Source organism: Agelaius phoeniceus, chromosome 1 (genome assembly GCF_051311805.1).
Source record: "Agelaius phoeniceus isolate bAgePho1 chromosome 1, bAgePho1.hap1, whole genome shotgun sequence".
Classification (NCBI taxonomy): domain Eukaryota; kingdom Metazoa; phylum Chordata; class Aves; order Passeriformes; family Icteridae; genus Agelaius; species Agelaius phoeniceus.
Window position 1 is genome coordinate 22,015,569 of NC_135265.1, and position 19,074 is coordinate 22,034,642.

General features: G+C 37.7%; 2 protein-coding genes across 4 annotated transcripts in view; one reads left to right on the forward strand and one right to left on the reverse strand.

Annotated features, from left to right (window-relative positions):
• Nucleotides 1-16,987, reverse strand: SLC25A40 (solute carrier family 25 member 40). 2 transcript variants are annotated; one of them, XM_077174697.1, is made up of 11 exons: nt 16,856-16,987; nt 15,795-15,913; nt 14,962-15,021; nt 13,680-13,786; nt 11,833-11,900; nt 10,128-10,252; nt 8,117-8,290; nt 4,242-4,351; nt 3,844-3,925; nt 2,139-2,219; nt 1-586 (listed from the first exon to the last, which is right to left on the reverse strand). In XM_077174697.1, exons 2-11 carry the CDS (start codon nt 15,886-15,888, stop codon nt 471-473), a joined length of 1,017 nt encoding a protein of 338 aa, XP_077030812.1. In that variant the 5' UTR covers nt 15,889-15,913; nt 16,856-16,987; the 3' UTR covers nt 1-470. The 2 variants fall into 2 exon arrangements, with proteins under 2 accessions (XP_077030812.1, XP_077030810.1); XM_077174695.1 differs by lacking the exon at nt 1-586 and having other exon boundaries at nt 1,372-2,219.
• DBF4 (DBF4-CDC7 kinase regulatory subunit) overlaps nt 16,980-19,074 on the forward strand; it is a 14,134-nt gene continuing 12,039 nt past the window's right edge. For both annotated transcript variants that reach the window (XM_077174688.1, XM_054634121.2), the window contains exons 1-2: nt 16,980-17,219; nt 18,316-18,494. In XM_077174688.1, the coding sequence (XP_077030803.1) occupies nt 17,174-17,219; nt 18,316-18,494 (225 nt within the window). In that variant the 5' untranslated portion in view covers nt 16,980-17,173. The remainder of the gene's footprint in view (nt 17,220-18,315; nt 18,495-19,074) is intronic.

The window sequence follows — 19,074 nt, forward strand, 5'->3', positions numbered from 1 at the left end:
AAGAATAAATAAGTATTTATTGAATTCACTCTGTACCAACCTCCTTACTGAGAAATAAATATAATTAGAAACCCAAAACATTTTTAAACATAATTTTAAAACCCAACTAAAATTTTAGGTTAATTTAGTAATTTTCATGACTAAAATTTTGCACAGTGGAAGTCATTATTCTTCATTGCTATGTCCAGCCTCAATTTTTCTTCTCTTCCTCCTTTCTTTTTTCTTTTGTTCTTCCTTCCTTTCTTTTTTCCCTCCAGCTGCAAGAGAAGTCATAAAATCCTCAATGACAGTTTAAGGGTGAGGTAAAAAAAGTGAATTAATCCTTTGTGAAAGTTAAAAATTAAGCTTTATTTAGTTACCAAATGTAATGGTAGAAATTCACTGGGAATTCTAGAAAACATCTTCACAGATTTAAATTTGGCACAACTTCCATCTTATACTTTGCCTTCATACAATTGGACAAAGAAGAATTATGGATGTTGATTCTTTTTTTCATTTAAATGAGAAAAGAAAGACTTTCCATATTCATACGTGCTGATCATTATGGCACAAGCAGGAGCAACTTTAAACAGCCGTGGAGTAATACCTGCCCAGAAGAGAAAAGGAAGTATTCACTATTACTTGTTTTCACACCCAAGTGCTGCAGTACAATCACAATATATTGATACCATAGTATAATCAGTTTAGAGCTGGGATTCTACCTGCTCACACACCTCACAATACTCAATTTACTGGCTGTAGGTATTAGCAGTGTAATAACCTTATGCCCTCACCTCTGCTGTCTTGTGTGGTCTGCCTGCCTCAAGTCCATTGTGTCTCTGCCCCTTCTGACTCCATGCAAAGGGAGCACCTGGGCCTGCAGGGCTCCTGTGCTCCGGCACACAAGAGGTGGCCTCTACTAAATTGAAGAACCCTGGTCACATGAATAAATGATGGAATGTAAGTGTTAAATGTCTCCCATTATAGTCAACTTCGATCTTGCCAGTGGAGGTTAGCAAGTGATTCAGTCTAGAGAAAGGGGAATAAGGCTGAATCCCCTTGTCCACACACAGCCAGCCCTCTACTTCCACTTGAAATGCAAAGATGTCTGCCAAGAGCCAGCACAGATGACACACAGCCTATGGAGAACTTGTTGCCTTTGGAACAGCAGCAAGGAGCCAGGCAGGCCAACCCCAGTCATCTCAGCTACATGTGGCCAACTGAACTGAACTGGGGGCTGATCAAGAGTATCTCTAAACTCTGCTACCCATGTGTCAGGACTGAAATGTAAGTGTTTTAATCTATTAACTGAATTCGATATCAATATTATTGATACTCTGTGGTGTCTTGCATTCTGTTAGCATCCAGTGCTCTAAAATATGCAAATCCTGTTACCCAGCTATGCCATCACTGTACAGCAAATAAAGCAGTTTAATCTCTTTCAGCAAACACAAGTCCTGCAAGGTTTAACCACCTGTGCAGCCACTTACACCAGGGGCCCTAGTGAGCCAGTGCAGTGTGGTGAAGTCTGGTAAGTATCCTGGATTTGTCTCTTGCTGATGATCATTTCAGTATGAGCTACAATAGGATTTTATCTCAATATTATTTTAATCTCAGTATCTTGTCATTTCTGCCTCAGGCTGCCAGAGTCATGCAGCAGAGGGCCAATGTTTTCCCCTGTCCTCCTCTGGTCACCAACATACCTATAGAAGCCTTTCTTGTTGCCCTTGACATCCCTGGCCAGATTCATTTCCAAACCTGATCTCTGTTGACTTGGACCATTTCTCTGTGACAGGTGACCTGTCCTGGCTTCCTTATTGTGTCTGAGCTTGTCCAGGAGCACCTTCTTCCTCCATACAGGCCTCGGAGTTTTCACCTAACTTTCTCTTTGCTGGGATACATTGTTCCTGAGCCTGGAGGAGATGATTCCTGAATATTAACCAGCTTTCTTGGGCCTCTCCTCCCTCCAGGACTTTAGCCCATGGTACTCTACCAAGAAGATCCCAGGAGAGGCCAATGTCTGCGTGTCTGTTGCTTCATGCAAACTATTGCATAACTGACAGTGTTCACAGAAATGGAAATATAAAACTTATGCATTCTAAAATCTACAATTAAGAACTCTCTAGTCTGAATTTTTTTAGAGATAAGAAAAATTTTACCTGCAAATAATCCAGTAACCCCATTTCTGGCAGCAATTTTCCTCATAACTGCCAAGGTTGATTTACTGTCCCTCTGTGGAACTCAATACAGTACAAGACAACAGTGAATTAGGCAATCCATGCAATGCCACAGAATGATATTTTTAGAAATCAGAGACAGTAACAGAATTGTTAGGTTTAACTCCTTTTTTTGTTAATTTTATCCATCTTATTTATATAGTAAGTTAAATTAATACAGTATGCAAATACACAAGTTGAAACAGCAAGACATGGAAAAGACCTGTAGTAAAACCTAGAATAAGATATATGAACAGCTACTATAGTCTTTAGTGGATTGATGATACAGGTGAAAAAAGCCAAAGTATTTTCATAGAATACATTCATCAGGAATATCCCACAGCCCTTGGAAGCCAAAAAATATTTTTGCATAGACAAGAATATTGTCAAATATTTTGAGAGATGAAATGTAAATGCATAGTCAGTGTCCAACTCTAACAGTAACTGGATTTGGAAAGAATTAAACTGGCACAAATTAAAGATTACCATAATTGAATTTTAAAAATATAAATTAATCTTATGAATATTAACCTAATAAATATATGGCAGACACATGTTTCAAAGTGGTGTTAGGAAGGAATTCTTACATTCATCAACACAGGAAAAGAATTAAAAACAGTAACTATTTATATTTAAAACTTTTTTAATACTTGTTCTGCAATCAAATAATAATAATTTCTTTCAAGAATTACTCTAGGAAAAAAAATATTTAACTGAGAGAATGAAACCTCATACCAAAAAGTGAACACTTATTTTCTAAGCAGAAACTATTTGGATACTCAGCCTTTTTAATGGTCTGTAATCTTAAAGCCACGACATAATATTTATTTAGGTTAATGTAAGTCCTTCACTGGTCCACATCCCAAGCAATGGAAAAGAAAGGTATTATATACAACTTCAATTTTATAAAACAGAGCAGTGCTCTACTGACAAGAGCAAAACAGAAACTTCCTCTTTCATCCTTTAAAGATGTTGGGACATTCATTAATATGCCCTCAAAAATAATTTTTTTGAAATCTCATGAAAAGAAGGTAAAAAATATACAACCTGAGCACAGTATTTCTCTTTCTACTCTAATACTTATCACAAGAATATTGCTATGTAGGAGCAAGTGGTAGTGAATGTTATTTTGAAGACTTCTTCTGTAGATCATTGTTACCTGAATGTTTGCTATCAAGTTAATTTTTTGCCTGTTTAAATATAACTTACTTCAATCATAGAATACTTTGGGTTTAAAAGAACCAAAGAACCTTTATTGGTCATCTAGTCCAACATCCCTGCAATAAGCAGGGACATCTCAAATTTGCAATTGGCCTGCCTAAATGTAATAGCTTTGGATTCCTTTGTTTCAATTTTGTACCATCTTATTAAGCGAAATTGTACTGAACTCACACCTTTTCCCTCTTCCATGCCATTAATGAAATATGGTATTCTCCTAGGAGATAAAATATATCTTGTCTAGATACTACAATTTGTAGAAGAAAAAATGCCTGAGTGATAAAATGTTTGCATATACTTTAAAAGTGGCAAATATTTACAATTCGTACCACAAGCCATACCCAAACACTATGTTTTATTTTTTGAAACACTATAGGGTTTTTTTTATTTTGAAACACTATAGGTTTTTTTATGCTTACCAGCAACTTACTTTTTAAAGTCTCATTCTCCCAAAGCTGGGTCTGCCTATGTGTTTTCACTACATCAAATGGCTGAGTTACAACAGCTGCAATCTATCAGGAAATCAGTTTTAATGTTAGTGCACAAAAAATTAAAATTTAACCCTAAATTTTTAAATTAAGTGCACACATGATTTAAAATTAGATTTGATATTCCAAGCACATTATATTTTTAAGTCTTTTATGTCAGACCACTGTATTTTATTCAGATTTTTTTAGTCAGGTTGAATGCCATACCACATGTGTTTAAAGTACAAGCACCCCAAAATATACAACATTTCTAAGAGAATAATCTAAAACCATACATTTTAAAAATAGTTATTAGTGCTAATAATAAAGAATAGTACTAGAAATGAAATAATATACTTACAGAGCCAGATGCTGCTCCTGAAGTAAAAGAAACAAAAAATGTGGGTTCATGTGCACCAACTTCCTTGCACATCATCTTCTTGAAACGTTCATAATTATACCAATACATTGCTATGATTACAAAAACATAAACTTTCATTACAACAGATTTGGATCCCAAGTACAAAAATTCTTATATCAAGTCCAGATGTTAGAATTCTACTGTGGCAATAGACGCAAACAGAAAAAAGAGCTGAAAGCATAATAAATGTTCTGTGTGATAACCCATGGACAGATGCTGTGTTCTCCTTGTTCTCCATATCCCAAATTTCTTCATATGATACAAATTAGCCTAATCATTTTGTCTTTCCCTTAGGTAACCCCTACCTTCATACAATCTAAACCAAGCACCATAAAACATTCAATTTAAAATAAATCAAAAGGTAATCTAATTACTTGCTGTGTTTTCAGGCATATTTCACAGATCTCAGTAATTCTACAAAAACATATTTAATACAAAATGCAATGTTGCTCAGGACTGCCTCATACTTTTTTGAGGCACAGTATAAATTTTATTTCTGAGAGAACCAAAAAAATATGATTTTGCTCCCTGGAATTACTAATAGGGAAATGCCTCTCTGGGGACTGTCAAAGGAAGGTCCAGCAAACAACTTTTAGGAGTAACATCTGTTTCTGTGACCATCTGCTGAACTAAATGGCACTTTTTCTGATTTCTAACTAAAACTTCAAGTGATATACTACTAGGCTGAATTAGAGAGTTATTCCTCATGGCAGTTTAATAAAGCCTCTGATTTGGCCTTATCATAAAGCAGAGCACTAGGGCTCAGGAGCTCAGTCCCTGGGTAAGGACCGGGTGCCCGAAGCTAGCTCACTCATGCCAAGGCCGCAGGGCTACCATCCAGCAAGCATGGTGATTATCAGCTCTGTAGTGATTGCAAGCTCTCAGGATTTCAGCTCTGCTTGCTAGGTAGTGGTGCCCTGGGCTGGAGGCTGCAGCAGACAGAGAGAGAGGAGAAGGAGAAGGCGCAGGCTGTTCCACAGAGATGGCTTTATTTGGGGAGGTCCGTGAAGGGTCTCTGCTCTTCTTCTTTCTCCCCTAATGGGGTACAGTATGCTTCTTTTATAGGGTTGGAAAGGATCCAAGCTTGACCAATGGGTAAGGGGTTAACATGACATTGCCTTATAGGGTTACAGAGGTAGGTTAAGGGGTGGAGGACAGAAAAACAGGAATTTTCTTTTGCTGTTTCAGCATTCCTATTGTTCATATCCTCCATGGTGCTTTTCCTAAATCTATGGGGTTTACTACAGCAGTTGGTTGACCAAATACTGCAAATGACAGCTCCATATCCTGAAAGGTAACAATGTTCAGAACTGAGTTCTGGAGTTTGTGCCAGCAGAAAAATTGCACAGCATTTCCTTGCCATGAAGACTACCAGCACATGTGCCTGGCCCCCAGCATTTTACCAAACTAAAGGTAGGCAGTATCTCAGAGGGCATTCTGAGGATTTGAGGAGAACGTACTATTGAAATGTACAAAACTCTAAATTATCTAAAGCCAGAATTTTCTTAAGAACTTACAGGACACATTTCCCTGAACGCCACTTACATTTATATTGTCTGTGACACTGCTTAAAGAAGGACTCAAATATTATTATTAAACCAATTTTTGTGGTTTTAGGCATTCATAACTTAAGTTTTGTTCAGCCTAGCTAGCGTCCCAAGGAACATGCTTGAAACATGTCATGAACACTTGGGCTAGGAATAAAGCAGAATTCTAATTATCCTGTGCTCCTTGAGTCATGCTGTGCTGTTTGCCTGTTTTCAGTAGGACCTGCTTTCTCAACTCCATGTTACAGTGATTTTAACTCTTGAGATAGCTGACTTGAACTCCCTGCAGCAAAGGTGCAAACTGAGAACACCAGAGATGCAGCTTCTGTTGGGGCATTATTCAAACTGAAGAGCTTGGACTGAAGGTACAAAGGGAGGACACCATAGCAGACAGAGAGCAGTTATGAGGAAAAAATTATCAGGAAACACAGTTGGAAAAGGCATTAAGCAGTATTAAACACCCTTAGCTTTAAATAAACAGAATTTTGTGGCATTTGGGTTTTTTTTAAATACATTTTCCTTTACTCATGTTTCTACTTGCTCGTTCACTATTGGTTGAGTAGTTCTCAACATGCAGCTAGGTTAATTTGTGTCTCTACCATCATGCCCACAAAGTATGGGTACAGATGAGTGAGTGGCCACTGGCTGTCCAGGGAATGCCAGAGCAGTGTGGAAACTGACTAAAAATCAGCAAGCCTGGCTTGGAGCAGTGGAGAAACAGCAGGTGTGGACACAAGAACCTGAAAAGTGCTAAGAAGAATGCACATCACCTTAGTGCCCTCTTCCTTGTGCACTCCCTCTGATCTTCCCACTCTGTTAAAAGCAGCAGGGGAAGGAAGCTCACTAGTTCCAGCCACACTGCTACAGACAAAAATCAATAAAAGAATAAGAGTTTCTACTTGAAGTCAGACAGCAGGAATCAGATGAAGAATTTTAGAGTTCCCTTACGAACCTTAGAGAACAGCCTAAGAGAAAATTGCATTTGGCAGAGAAGAAAAATAAGTAAATTAAAAATAAAAATTGAAGAGGAAACACTTCAGAGAAAAGATTCAGATGAATTCTGGCAGTTTTCTTTAGCCTTAGTGAAACCATGTTTTCATAGGGTGAGAGGCCTTCCCTATCACAGAAGACTAAATTAAGTCCCATCAGGGAACTGGATCTTTAGGCAGGAAATACATTCCAATCACAATCTTCAAACACCCTCCAGTAGCTAAGTGAAAGAGAACAGAGCACTATAAGTTCTGAAAAGAAGACAGCTGAAATAATTTGGTTCAGTTTACTCACTTAACTACCAACAGCAATTTTAAAGTAAATATCCTCATCACACCCCACTTATGTCACAGTTTGGTTCACAGCCAATTTAAAATTTACTCTGGGTACACATATCCTATAACAGCCCAAACCAATGACTGGCCCCCAGATTGATTGGAAACACAAATTAAATTAGATACCAGATCATCTTAAGAGTGAAGTAAGACAACAGAGATAGCAGGTCAAATAGTTCAAGGGTTCTCTGACTCCAAAACCAGTTTTGAATAAGAATCTTTCCAAAAATAGGTTTGAAGAATTGTTCTGGGCCAACGTAAAGTGTTTAAAGATTCCTGGTACTACCCCAATGACAGAAACTGCTTCAATGACAACTGATGTCTGATGATCCAAAAGTATTCTGACAGAAACAGGTCTTAAAGGGACAGGGGCTTGCTGGTGCTTTAGGAGTCTCCCCTGTAACACCTGTCCCAGTTACCTTAAGGAATAGCCCTAAGACTAGTTGTGCTTTGAATCAGACTTTTCTTCTTCTAGGCTTTCAGCTTTCGAGTCTTGCTAAAGAGTTTTTTGGAGCAGTTATACAAACAAATTCATCTTGATATAAAAAAAATAAAATCTTGAAGACACTACTGTGTCACTCTCTGTACATGTTTCCAAAATTATGTAACAGAACACTTAGATACAGCATGTTTATCAGAAAATAGCCACTATTTCTATCACAGAGAAAATTTCCAGCTGAAACTCTTCAAAAGCAGTCATTGTGTAAGCTAAAGATGAGAAGAAAGTCTAAGTACAGAGAAAGGGAATGTAACAATGAATCCTATCTGGTAACCACAAACAAAATGGGGGGGAAAAATCACATCTTCAGAGAATTTATAAATAAAAACACTCAAAAAAGACAAATCTCAGGTCATTCCTAAAGCCAACTATTAAAACTACTTAAAAGCACAGAAAAATAATATAAAAACATAAACAAAAACGTGCATGGGAAATAAACCTTACCTGAGAAAGGCACATCTCTCAGAATAGTCGAAGCCCAGCCCTGCCACAGGGAGAGCCACCCATCTACAGTCACTTTGGTGCTGATACGCAGGTACAGCTGCTTGTAGGATGACCTGCGATACTGCATTTGGGTTTTGATCAGCTCCAGGGGACTCACCACAGTGGCAGAACCAACTGCAAAGGAAACACGGCTTTTTTAGAAAAATCAGTATTTAATAGTTCCATTTCCTGAGCATTCAAGTCATGCCTCACCTTACTTTATATATTTGATTCTTTTCAACTCTTCCATTGTTAAAAACGCCAATCACTTGTTTTTAAATTTTTTAAAACTTTAATAGTAATAAAATGGTTATAAAAATAGTAATACAATTAGAGTAATAATAATTTGGACAAATTGAATTCGGACAGTATGAGACAATAGAACGAAAGAGTTACGGACATCCAGGTACCTTTTTCTGGGCAGCACAAGCCCGAAAAAGGGCACCCGTTAACAAAGGATTAACCCTTAAAAGCAACAGCCTGTTGTATATTCATACACTTCATACATGATGCATAAATTCCATTCAAACACAGGATTCTGTCTGGTCATCATCTTCTTCTTCTGAATCCTGACAGCGCCTTCGAGGTGGGAAGAAGTTTGTTTCTTCTGATAAGAGGGCAATAAATTCTTCTTCTCTGAAAGATTGAGGTGTCCTGTGGCTGCTATCTCGCTGCGAGTCCTTTCTTTTTAAAAAAGTATCCTACATAGCATCCTTTCTATTTTAACAATTTTTATAACCTAAAACTATATTTAACACAGTACTTAAGAAAACTAATACAGCATTACTTTCTAACACAACACATATAATATTCATTTTAATATTTGCGAAAAGCCAATCATAAAATACATGCATTTTTCACATCCATTTTCCTTGAACTAATTCTCAAAATAAGTTTCCTTTCCAGATAAGAAAAACATGCCTATTCACAGTACCTACATTTCCAATTTAGGGGTTTTTTTTCAATGCTTGCATATTGTAAAGAATGTAACATGCTGAGAATCCTCATTTTTCAGCCTAACATAAATAGGCTGAAAATTTTGAGTACTTAAAGTCAATTATTTTCATTACCATTTTCAACTGTAAGTTGAAGAAAGCAATCTTGATGTTTAAGGCTTCTTTTTATGTTAAGGACAGAATTGTGGTTACAGATTTAAGCTTTTATTGATTTCTATGCATCTTTGCCACTCTTATTTTAAACTATCAAGAATGATTAGCAAGCAATCTGTATCTGATAAAGTAACTCTTGCATCTTGCACAATGGTCAGTGAGTCATCATTCAGTAACAAGCTACCATCGCACATCTAACAAACATTAAAAATTTTACTAGATCGAAGAATTTTTCTTCTGTTGCTGGAATAAGGTTTTACACATGAACTTAAAATCTGGAACAGCCTAAGAACAATGTGCTACAACACCACAAAATAGCAATCCTTTTTCCACTACTCTGCAAGTGCTCCCATGGTTGTCACAGGTAGAACATGGAACTGCATCATCAGACCCTTCTAAGGAAGCCCTAAAATATATTCTCTCAGTTAATTCTACAAAAATAGATGAAGAAAAGGATAAACAAAAGTAAGAAAATATAAAAATTCCATCCACATCATACAGCAGTAAAACCACTACAAGTCTAATTTTCATCTTAGTTATAATTACCTATGTACTTTCCATGATAGCAAATTACAATTTTTATTATTAGATTGATGGCAGAACAGACTTAAATTAAACTGTCCTTGGTAGAAATCTAGAAATATAAAATTCTGAAAAAATTAAAAATATAGTGAAAGTGTTTCAGCAAAACCAAATCTCATTATTCCAGGTTAGAGGGTTTTGTTGCCCAAGAAATACTAGTAATAACAGTATTCCTCCTAGCTCTCATTTAAACCCACAGCATATTTACTTTAAATAAAAGTCAAGAAAACAGCATAGAGGTATTATGTTCCAGTTTTCTCTTTAAACAGAAGACAACTTACATCTGCTTAAGGAACCTGCAATAACTGGAATGTGCTCATCATGCTTTCCTGGTCTATTTTTCAAAGCTTCACACAGCTGATCATAGCAGGTAAAATAGATTGCTGTGGTAGGAACTGCCATTATTCTAAAATATAAGAGAAGAAATTTAAATTAATACCAGGAAAGCAGGAGAATAAAGTCAACTATCTTGTATTGATATTTTACTTATATTTAAAAAAATCTCCAGCTGTGTGTAATGCATTAATAAAAAAACCAACATTAATCCCATAGCTTTGATTCACTGCCTCTAGTTCAGAGTTTCAAACCTACACATTTCCCAGGTTTTCATTTCATTAGGGAAAACTGTAAGTAAAATGATGGTAGATTATCTCAGTCAAAATCTATTCCATACCAGCTCCAGAACTATTTTGATAAAGAATGAGAAGTGAAAGATCTGAAAATGAAGAACCCAAACAAAATATTACAGAAGTACTACTAAACTTAACTTTTATTTATGTAACAATTGGATATTATGCTCTTGATCAACAGCCTATTCACTACTTGAGAGACAGCGTAGTATGCACAAATATAAGCTTTTTCCATACCAGCATAGTACAGACTGTAGTAGCAACAGGTAGATTCAATAATCATTCAGTGTAGGAGAAAAGCACCACACCTCACTATAATCTGGCAATTACACTTCTGTGTTATGTCTGTGCCAACACAGCATGTACCACCATTACCAAAAACCACTGAGGACCATCATGCTTGGAAAACCAACATGGCTTAGTTTGTATCTTCTCTCCTACTTGTGTGACTCTCTCCAGTAAAGAAGTTAGTTCTCTGCTGGAGAACAGAACATGTGCTTTGTAAAAAAACTGTAGTGACTGAACAGTTCAGTCAGCTCCTAAGGTTTGTATTTTGAAACTGCCACATACTGGAGGGTTAACAAGGCTGAACTGCACCATGCTTTGCTTTTTTCGTGCCTATATACTGAGCACTGTCTGCAAATCAAAAGCGTACCAGTGCTTCCCACTGGGCACTTCACACTTTGTGCCTTACAAAATACAAGTTTAATACACATCTTAGATTTGAAAACGTTTTTGTTTTATGAAGGAGAACATAATTATAGAGGTCTTAATTTCTATCTTTACTAGGTCAATATGAATAAAAAGATAAAACAGTTTGGGGCTGTTAAACCTAAAAAGAAGACCAGGAGGAGATCTGATTGCCATGTTTAAATATGTAAATTGGTCTTGTAGAGAGAAAATGAATTATCTGTTTATCCAGATAGAATAAAACCCCAAAGTTCTTTGAAATAAAGAAGATGACTATAAAAATTAAGTGAGGGTAATGAGGTGGAACACCAGAGTGTCTGGAAACAGTTGTGCTGCTGATAGCAAGTCATTAAGTAACAAGATACAACAAGAATGTGTTGAAGACTGACCCTCTCAAGTGATCAGTTCCCATCCTTGTGATTCGATGATGCTATCAAAAAAAAGCAGAATGAGAAGTCTATTGATCCTGCTTAACTACTGAGAATGTATCGGGAAATTCTAAAATCTGGTAAAAATTATACTGATTGAACTGATTAGTCTGAAACTTCAGAATTGACCAAATTTTTAAAATAACTTAGAAATAAGCATATTAATTTCTCAAAAATAATTAATTAATTTTTTAAACCATAACTTACAGCATGTTACCAAAATAACTGATTCAACTTACAGTGTTGGGGGAAGCCCACTCCACAGTGACTTAATTCCCTCTATTCGAATAATTTTCACAAATGCATCCTAAAAATATAACCAGGCAAAGAGCAATAGTTAGCTACAAACTTTTGTAGTTAGGAATACATTTTAGCTGGCAGAACACAAAACTAATGTCTTTAAAAGTATGTTTTTAAAATGGCTTATCATTGTAAGATCCCAATTTTATAACTGCTTACACAAGCTATCACACTTAACCATGCAAACAGTTCCACTGAGCTGAACAGAATAATTTATGTGACTGAAATTAAGAGTTTCCTTCCATCATAAAAAAGCTAAAGTACTAAGTGTTTATCAGTGACTGACAGCCCTGTGAATAACTATTGTCAGTACTAATATGGTATTGCAGCAATTTGTGGAAACTTCCCAAAAAAATCCACTATTTTTTTTTCAATATGTAGCAGAGTTTCTAGGCATGAAATAGCAACTAATTCTCAAAGATTCTTCAATACTTCCTCTGACAACATGACCCCATACATGCAATGTGTATACACTATACCATATACAAGATTTCAATTATTATTACAGCTGTCCTGTATATTCCCAGGAGACTGACAGCACAAGAACACAAAACCTTGAAGATCATTCAGCTGAAATCACAAGCAAAACCAAAAACTTTGTCAGGATACTAATATACTAATCTTCTTAAAACATCTGGGGAAAGAGGTTGGGATTCAATGGATTAGAATATGCCTAAGACCAGACATTATTTTAGAGCCTCAAAAGACAGAGTCTGGCAGACCACAGAAAGGACTTAGAGGAAGAAAAAAGCAAATGGCTTTAGAGGAGACAGCCTTGATGGACTAACCCTGTGAGGTAAAAAGTTAAATGGAAAAAACAAAGAAATGGTTTATTACAACAAACCTGATTAGCTTTGAAAGGAAGCCCAGAATCCCTAGAGGTCCTAACACGGTTTAACAAAAAAGACACTTTTACACTAGCTGGGTAATATGTTTATAACCCAGCTTCAACAAGTTGACAAAACAGGAAGGTATAGATAAAAGATAAGATTCATTTTTTTTAAGAAAGAAGATGAAGTTATATGATAATCATTCTTCGTTAAGAATCACCTTGTTATGGCAAAACTAGGCATAAATTCATGTCTAATAGAAAATAAGTAACTTTCTAAAATTACATAGTAAAGGTAATTGAAAAAAAAATCACACTTGTAAAGTTATTAATTTAAAAAAAACTTTTACACTACTGAAGACACCTTTTGCATTAACATCCCATTCTCAAGATTTTAATTCTGAAAAATCCTTGCATAGGTTTAATTTCAGGGCAGAGTCAAAACAAAAATTGACTAATGAACCAGCATGACAGTATCTGCCAGCAAGTCTGGTTCAAGTGTTCAGGAGAATGCTACTCCTACAAGTCTAGATACTTCACAGGATAGAGACTTCTCTGGATAGAGAACTTGACACATGAACTTAACTTTAAACACTATCTGCACCATTAGTTCAGCTCAGAAGCATATTGGGAGACATATGGGCACAAGGGATGTAAGCAGGAAAGAGAAAATTATTACCTGCAATCAGCAACTACTGCCAATATAGCTGAAGTGGGGAAAATGAAATCATAAAGCCAGTAACCTGGGAGGAGAGCTGTGCAGCTGCCTCCTTGTTCATCTTAAGTAAGGAATAGGTATTTTTTTCAGACAGCAGAAGGTATCATCAATCATCAGTGTCACCACATGAAGGCCCTCTCAAATGATAACAGATTCCAGTAGAACCCAAAAAAATCTGAAAACTTTAGAGTATGCTACTTAAAAATGCACAATTTTATATAAATGTAAAATGTTCTTACCAATGTCCCTTTGAAATGCCCAGGTTTTTTATACCAGGCTTTGCTGTCCCCATTTTTACAAACATATACATGATCCATACGGCCATTGGAGTTTACAAAACATTTTCCTAAAAAGTGGTATATAAGAATGTAGTTAATGCTTATAAGATTGTTTTTATGCAGCTGCAATTTCAAATTGGATATAATGGCAACACAGATTTATCTCTGGTTAGACACAGAGGGGCAAAATAATTTTAGTAAGACAGTAATGACAAATTAGGTCAAAGGAGAGAGGGTACAAATGTACTACTCAGACTGCCCAACTAAAGGCTCCAAGAGACATGTTTAGGTTATATTACCATCCGCTGAAAGGTAAAACTAACACAAGAACTGAATGTCACTATTGTATGCAACTGTGAACAACTTTCAGACTTTTAAATCTTTTATTAAGTAGCCTCACCATCCACTTCAAGTGGAGGTATTGGATCTTATCTGTATTATTATTATTGTTGTATCTTATCTTGGTCTGTATTTATACTAGATCATCCCCTCCACTTGTTTTTTATTTCTCCTACATTATGTACTTTGAACCTGTTTGATAAAATATTATTGCCATTACAAAAACATACTTCAAGCTTCACATTTGCAGATTTCTGAAGGCTTTATAACTTACTCAACAACAGGATAGAAGGCACAAGTATTTTTCCTAATTTAATTTGCAAGTGTGACTGCAAATACTCACCTCCACATTCAACATGAAAAACCAGTCATCTTCTTTCCTTTTAAATCTCATATACTAAGTACAAGTAAATAGTAGGAACCATTAGCACATCTTTGACAGCACAATATCTTCATCTATTTAGAACCCAAGTGGCAAGTGACTTGTTAAGACTTCTCCATTTCAAAAATCTCTGGATTCTGGAGGAGATGAACTTTGATATAACATCCTGACCACATAAGTCCTCTGATGAAATATTTATTCATTTAGTACAAGGTTTTTATTGTTCAACTCAACTCAGTATTAGCTGTATGTTCTGCCATAATCAAAATATTAAGACAGGGAAAAAAAACCTGTTTAAAATGATATGGATGTATGGGATTTTTTTCTACTGTGTCTGTTTAGTACATACTGGTGTGTTGCTTCCCCCCCCCCAACAGTTATATTGGAGAAACAAACTCAAACATTCTGCACCTCTTGTGCAGAATGCTATGCAGTTGTCACAGCATTATGACAACTATCAGCTAAGTACAAGAGCAAAAAGCAAACTGTGTCCCCCATTACACTACACAATTATTTGTTTACCGTCATGGAATGGATTCCTTTGGGCTTGCAGTCGAGTTTTGATAACGTCAAGAGGAGTTACTAAAATGAAACAGAAGGCATTTAGAAACACCCTGGATGCCCTGAAAATGTGGAAGTTTACAGATGCCTTATTATGAACTTCTAGAACCTTTTTTTTGTTTCCAAAGTGGGGGAGGGAGGGAAACACCTAACAGATTTTACAATGTTGTCAAGCAGAGAGAAAAGGGATGTCAGCAGACAGAGACAGTGCTATCAGAGACAAAGGAGAACTATATGGTTTGCAAGATATCATATCTGTCTTTTCTAATTTACTTAACAGTTGCATAGGCATGAAATATTAGAAATACACAAAGCACATTCAAAAACCACTGTATCATGTTGTCTAAAATTGCTTTTATAAGTACAATACCACAAGGCATACAAGACCAAATTTTGGCCTCCAGCATATAAAATAGCACAGCATTTTCTTCACGTTTGTTCTTTTTCAATTAACTGACCATAATACAACTTTAAAAAAAAGTTAAATTCATTATGTACTTTTCTTTTTTGCTGCATGTAGCCAATATGTAAAACATTGGGCTTCTTGAAAAGTAAGTGAAGGTTTAGTAAACACTTCACTGCTTCCACTGCAGCCCTTACAACTATCACAGGCTGAGACATGCTGAACGCTGCAGTGCCTGGGCAGCTGAACCATCTTCCTCCGAACATATCGGCTGAGGGCTCGATTCCACACATTAGTGGAAACATATGAGAGCAGACATCATGCTGAGTCAAACTGAAGAGTAATCACTTTGTGAGATTCTCTCTGTGGCCAGCTCCATAGATTGCCTTACCAAATAATGATGTAATTATGGCTCCACAACAAGAGGCTATTGCTTGCTGAACAATGGTTAGTTTTTGTACATTGATATCACTCATTTCAGCCATGGCTTCATCCCCAGACAAGAAAAACCTGTTAAGGAACAGAAAAACATATTGTAAGACTACACTCAAAATTTACAGAAAAAAAGTCAAGGGATAAATATTTTTGATTTTCATTACTAAGTTACATAGAAGCAGCAATATTACTTTTCTAATCACATATAAGCATCTCAGTAATTTTTGAGATTATTTGAGCCATGTTTTGCAAGTAAGTTTTCTAAAGACAATTAATCTTCAAACTCCTTCCTAAATGAATTACAACATTTACATGTTCTTGCAAACCACGTGAAATGTTTAACATTTCATTTTATTGCCTTTAACTGCAACAAAGCATTTACAAATAATCTTTAATGCAAATAATCCTTACAAAGATAAACTCCCAGCCTGTAGCCCATAAACTGAAGCACTGCAGAATAATTGACCCAGCCCTTCTCTTGCTCCCACCTCTCCTGAGAGAGCCCAGAAAGGTCTCCAGGCTGACCCAAGAGCCGCAGCCTGCTAGTGATGACTCTGTGCCCTGGCAAGCTCCTCCTTTAATAGGCAAGGACTAGCTACCAATAATGCTACCATCAAATGTTGATTCCTTGAACGAATCCTGCTCTACGGCTGCATAGGCATGGTCACAGCAATTTAGGAATGCAGTCACAATATCTGCAACTAGACAGGACAGGAGAAGATAATAAAAACACTTCAGAAAATAAAATCTCTAAATAGAGGTGTGTCTTTGAAAATGCACCACTATGCTTAAGTGCAGCCCTAACTTTGTTAGAAACATTGATCTAAGCTTTTCATTGCCTTCACAAGAATGTTTTGTTATTTTCACTACGCTTCAAGTTAGATAAAAAAGATTAAGGTGCACAAACCACCTCTAGCCTCTCAGGTGCTAACAACTGCAACGGTGGGTGGGGAGATTGTTTATTTTTCACGTATCTTTAACTCAGAAAAGGACCGCTGCCCAGAATTGCGTACGTACCCGTTTACTGGCGGCGCCCGCCGGGGGCAAAGGTCTCCGCGACTCAAGGACAGTCCGGGCTGTGGCGAGGAGAGAAGAAGGCAGCCACTCCTACGCCCCCTCCAGGGCCAAAGCAGCCGAGCTCCGTCCCCACAGCCTCCTTCCCTCCTTCCCTCCTTCCCCGGCCTTCCGCCCGCCCCTCGGCGGGAGGGGCCCGGCCCGCGCGGGCAGTTGGTGAGGGCGCAGCAGCCGCTGTGGCGGAGGCGGGAAGGCGGCGTGGAGCGGCTGTGCCGATCGGGGCTGCCGGCGGAGCAGAGCACGATGTGACTCCGCGGGAAGATGAAGCCGAGCGCTGCCGAGGCCGCCGACAAAGGAGCGCGTCCCCGTAAGTGGCGGGAGCTGCGGGCAGCGCGGGGGAGCTGCCGCCGTTCGGGCCTTTCTCAGCCGGTGCCGCCATCCCGGCTGGGGCTGTGAGGCGCCGCCGCCCGCCTCGTGCCGGGCTTGGGCCCCGGCCGCCCTCGGGCTGGCGCTGCAGCGGCTGGAAGGGCCCTTGTGTGTAACGGGAGTTACTCGTACAAGCGTGTCCCTGGTGTGTGGGAAATGGCCGGGCCGCCCCTGGGCGAGCTGCTCCCCCGGGCTTCTCTGGTATCTGTGTGGAAGGTTCCTTAGGCCCGGGGTGTGAGAACACACCCCCTTTGCGAGAGAGACTCTTCATTGCTATTGCAGTCCTGTTAATGCGCTCCAAACTTTTGATTATCCCTGAGAGGTTTAATCTGCGTGCTCCAATATTAATTCCAGTGTGTAGAGTGCTAATTTTTAAACGGTCCTGGCATGTGTGTGGTGAGTATGACGCTGTATTTGGTCGGTAATCATTACAGAATTTTCCTTGTACACTTGCTTATCATCCATCTTTTCTGTTTAGATTCTGGATCAGTTACACCAATCTATGTCTCCTAATTTTCTTATTTTTCTAGGTTTTTGTCTTCCAGATGCTATAAAACTGAGTGCTGTTCCTCTGTTATTTAGTGTGCTCATAAGCCTTGGAGGATTTTGCAGTATTTGCAGCATCTGCTCCCTTTCCTATCTAGGACTCCTTCAGGGAGGGAAGGAATCCTTAATGGAGGGACTGGTTTGCATGTTGCCTTTTTGTCTCCAGAAGAGGCCTGCTCACTTCCTGTGGCAGCTCTCATTGTCTTGAGCTTCTCCAAAAGAGAAACAACTAGGAGTACGTCAGTGAGGAAGAAAAACCAGTGTAAAACCAGTATGTGGAGTTGTGCTTTGAGCAGCGTGGTCTAGTGAAAGGTGTCCCTATTTATGGCAGGGAGGTTGAAATTAGATGATCTATAAGGTCCCTTCCAGCCCAAGCCTTTCTATGGAAGCTTGCTCCATCGATTTCCATAATTTAGGAATTTTCCCTTTCAAAATAAAACCAAAGTCCAGTTCTGTTTAAATTGCATGGGGTTTTTTTTTTCTTTCCCCAGAAGATGCAGTACAAGCAAAACCAGAAAAGATAAGATCTTCCCTGAAGAATGTGAAGAAAGACACAGGAAAACCGGAGAAACTGAAATTTAAGCCGCTTACTGGGAAAGTGTTTTACCTCGATATCCCATCAAATGTGATCTCTGAAAAGTTAGGAAAGGACCTCAAAGAGCTGGGAGGGGTAAGTTAACAATAGAGACTTATATGAACCTAGAAGGAAATGTGCACATGTGGAATGCCTTTTTTGTGTTCTTTGTAACTGCATTTTAATGTTACTTCTAGTTAGTTACCCGAGATGGTGTCTTATTTTTCTATCTTTGTCTTAAACTTTAATCCAAATAAGGAGCTTATCAACAAATTATTCTGTGGGTTTTCAAGAGAAGCTGCTTTCCTGATTGGAACAAAAGTTCTTATTAGGAGGTTTTGTTTTCAGCTGATTATTCACCTGGCTTAAAATTTTGTCCAAATTCATAAGGTTTGATTGTTCGAGGTGATTTTTCTTCTGCTGCTTCTGACTGTGTTGACATGTGTACATGTTACAACTCAGTGTTCAGCTGAACCTGAAAGAGACTAAAGGAAGAGTTTTGTATTTGTGTTCTGTAAGTAAGCAACTTCACTAACAATGTTTTGCACAGGGTATCTTAGTGACTGTTTTTGAATACTCTTAAACAATAAATTTTATAAGCATCTTAATAATTTTTTCCTAATTCTTCTTTTTGTATGGAAGGAGCTCTTTGATACAAGCAAGTACAGAATACTTG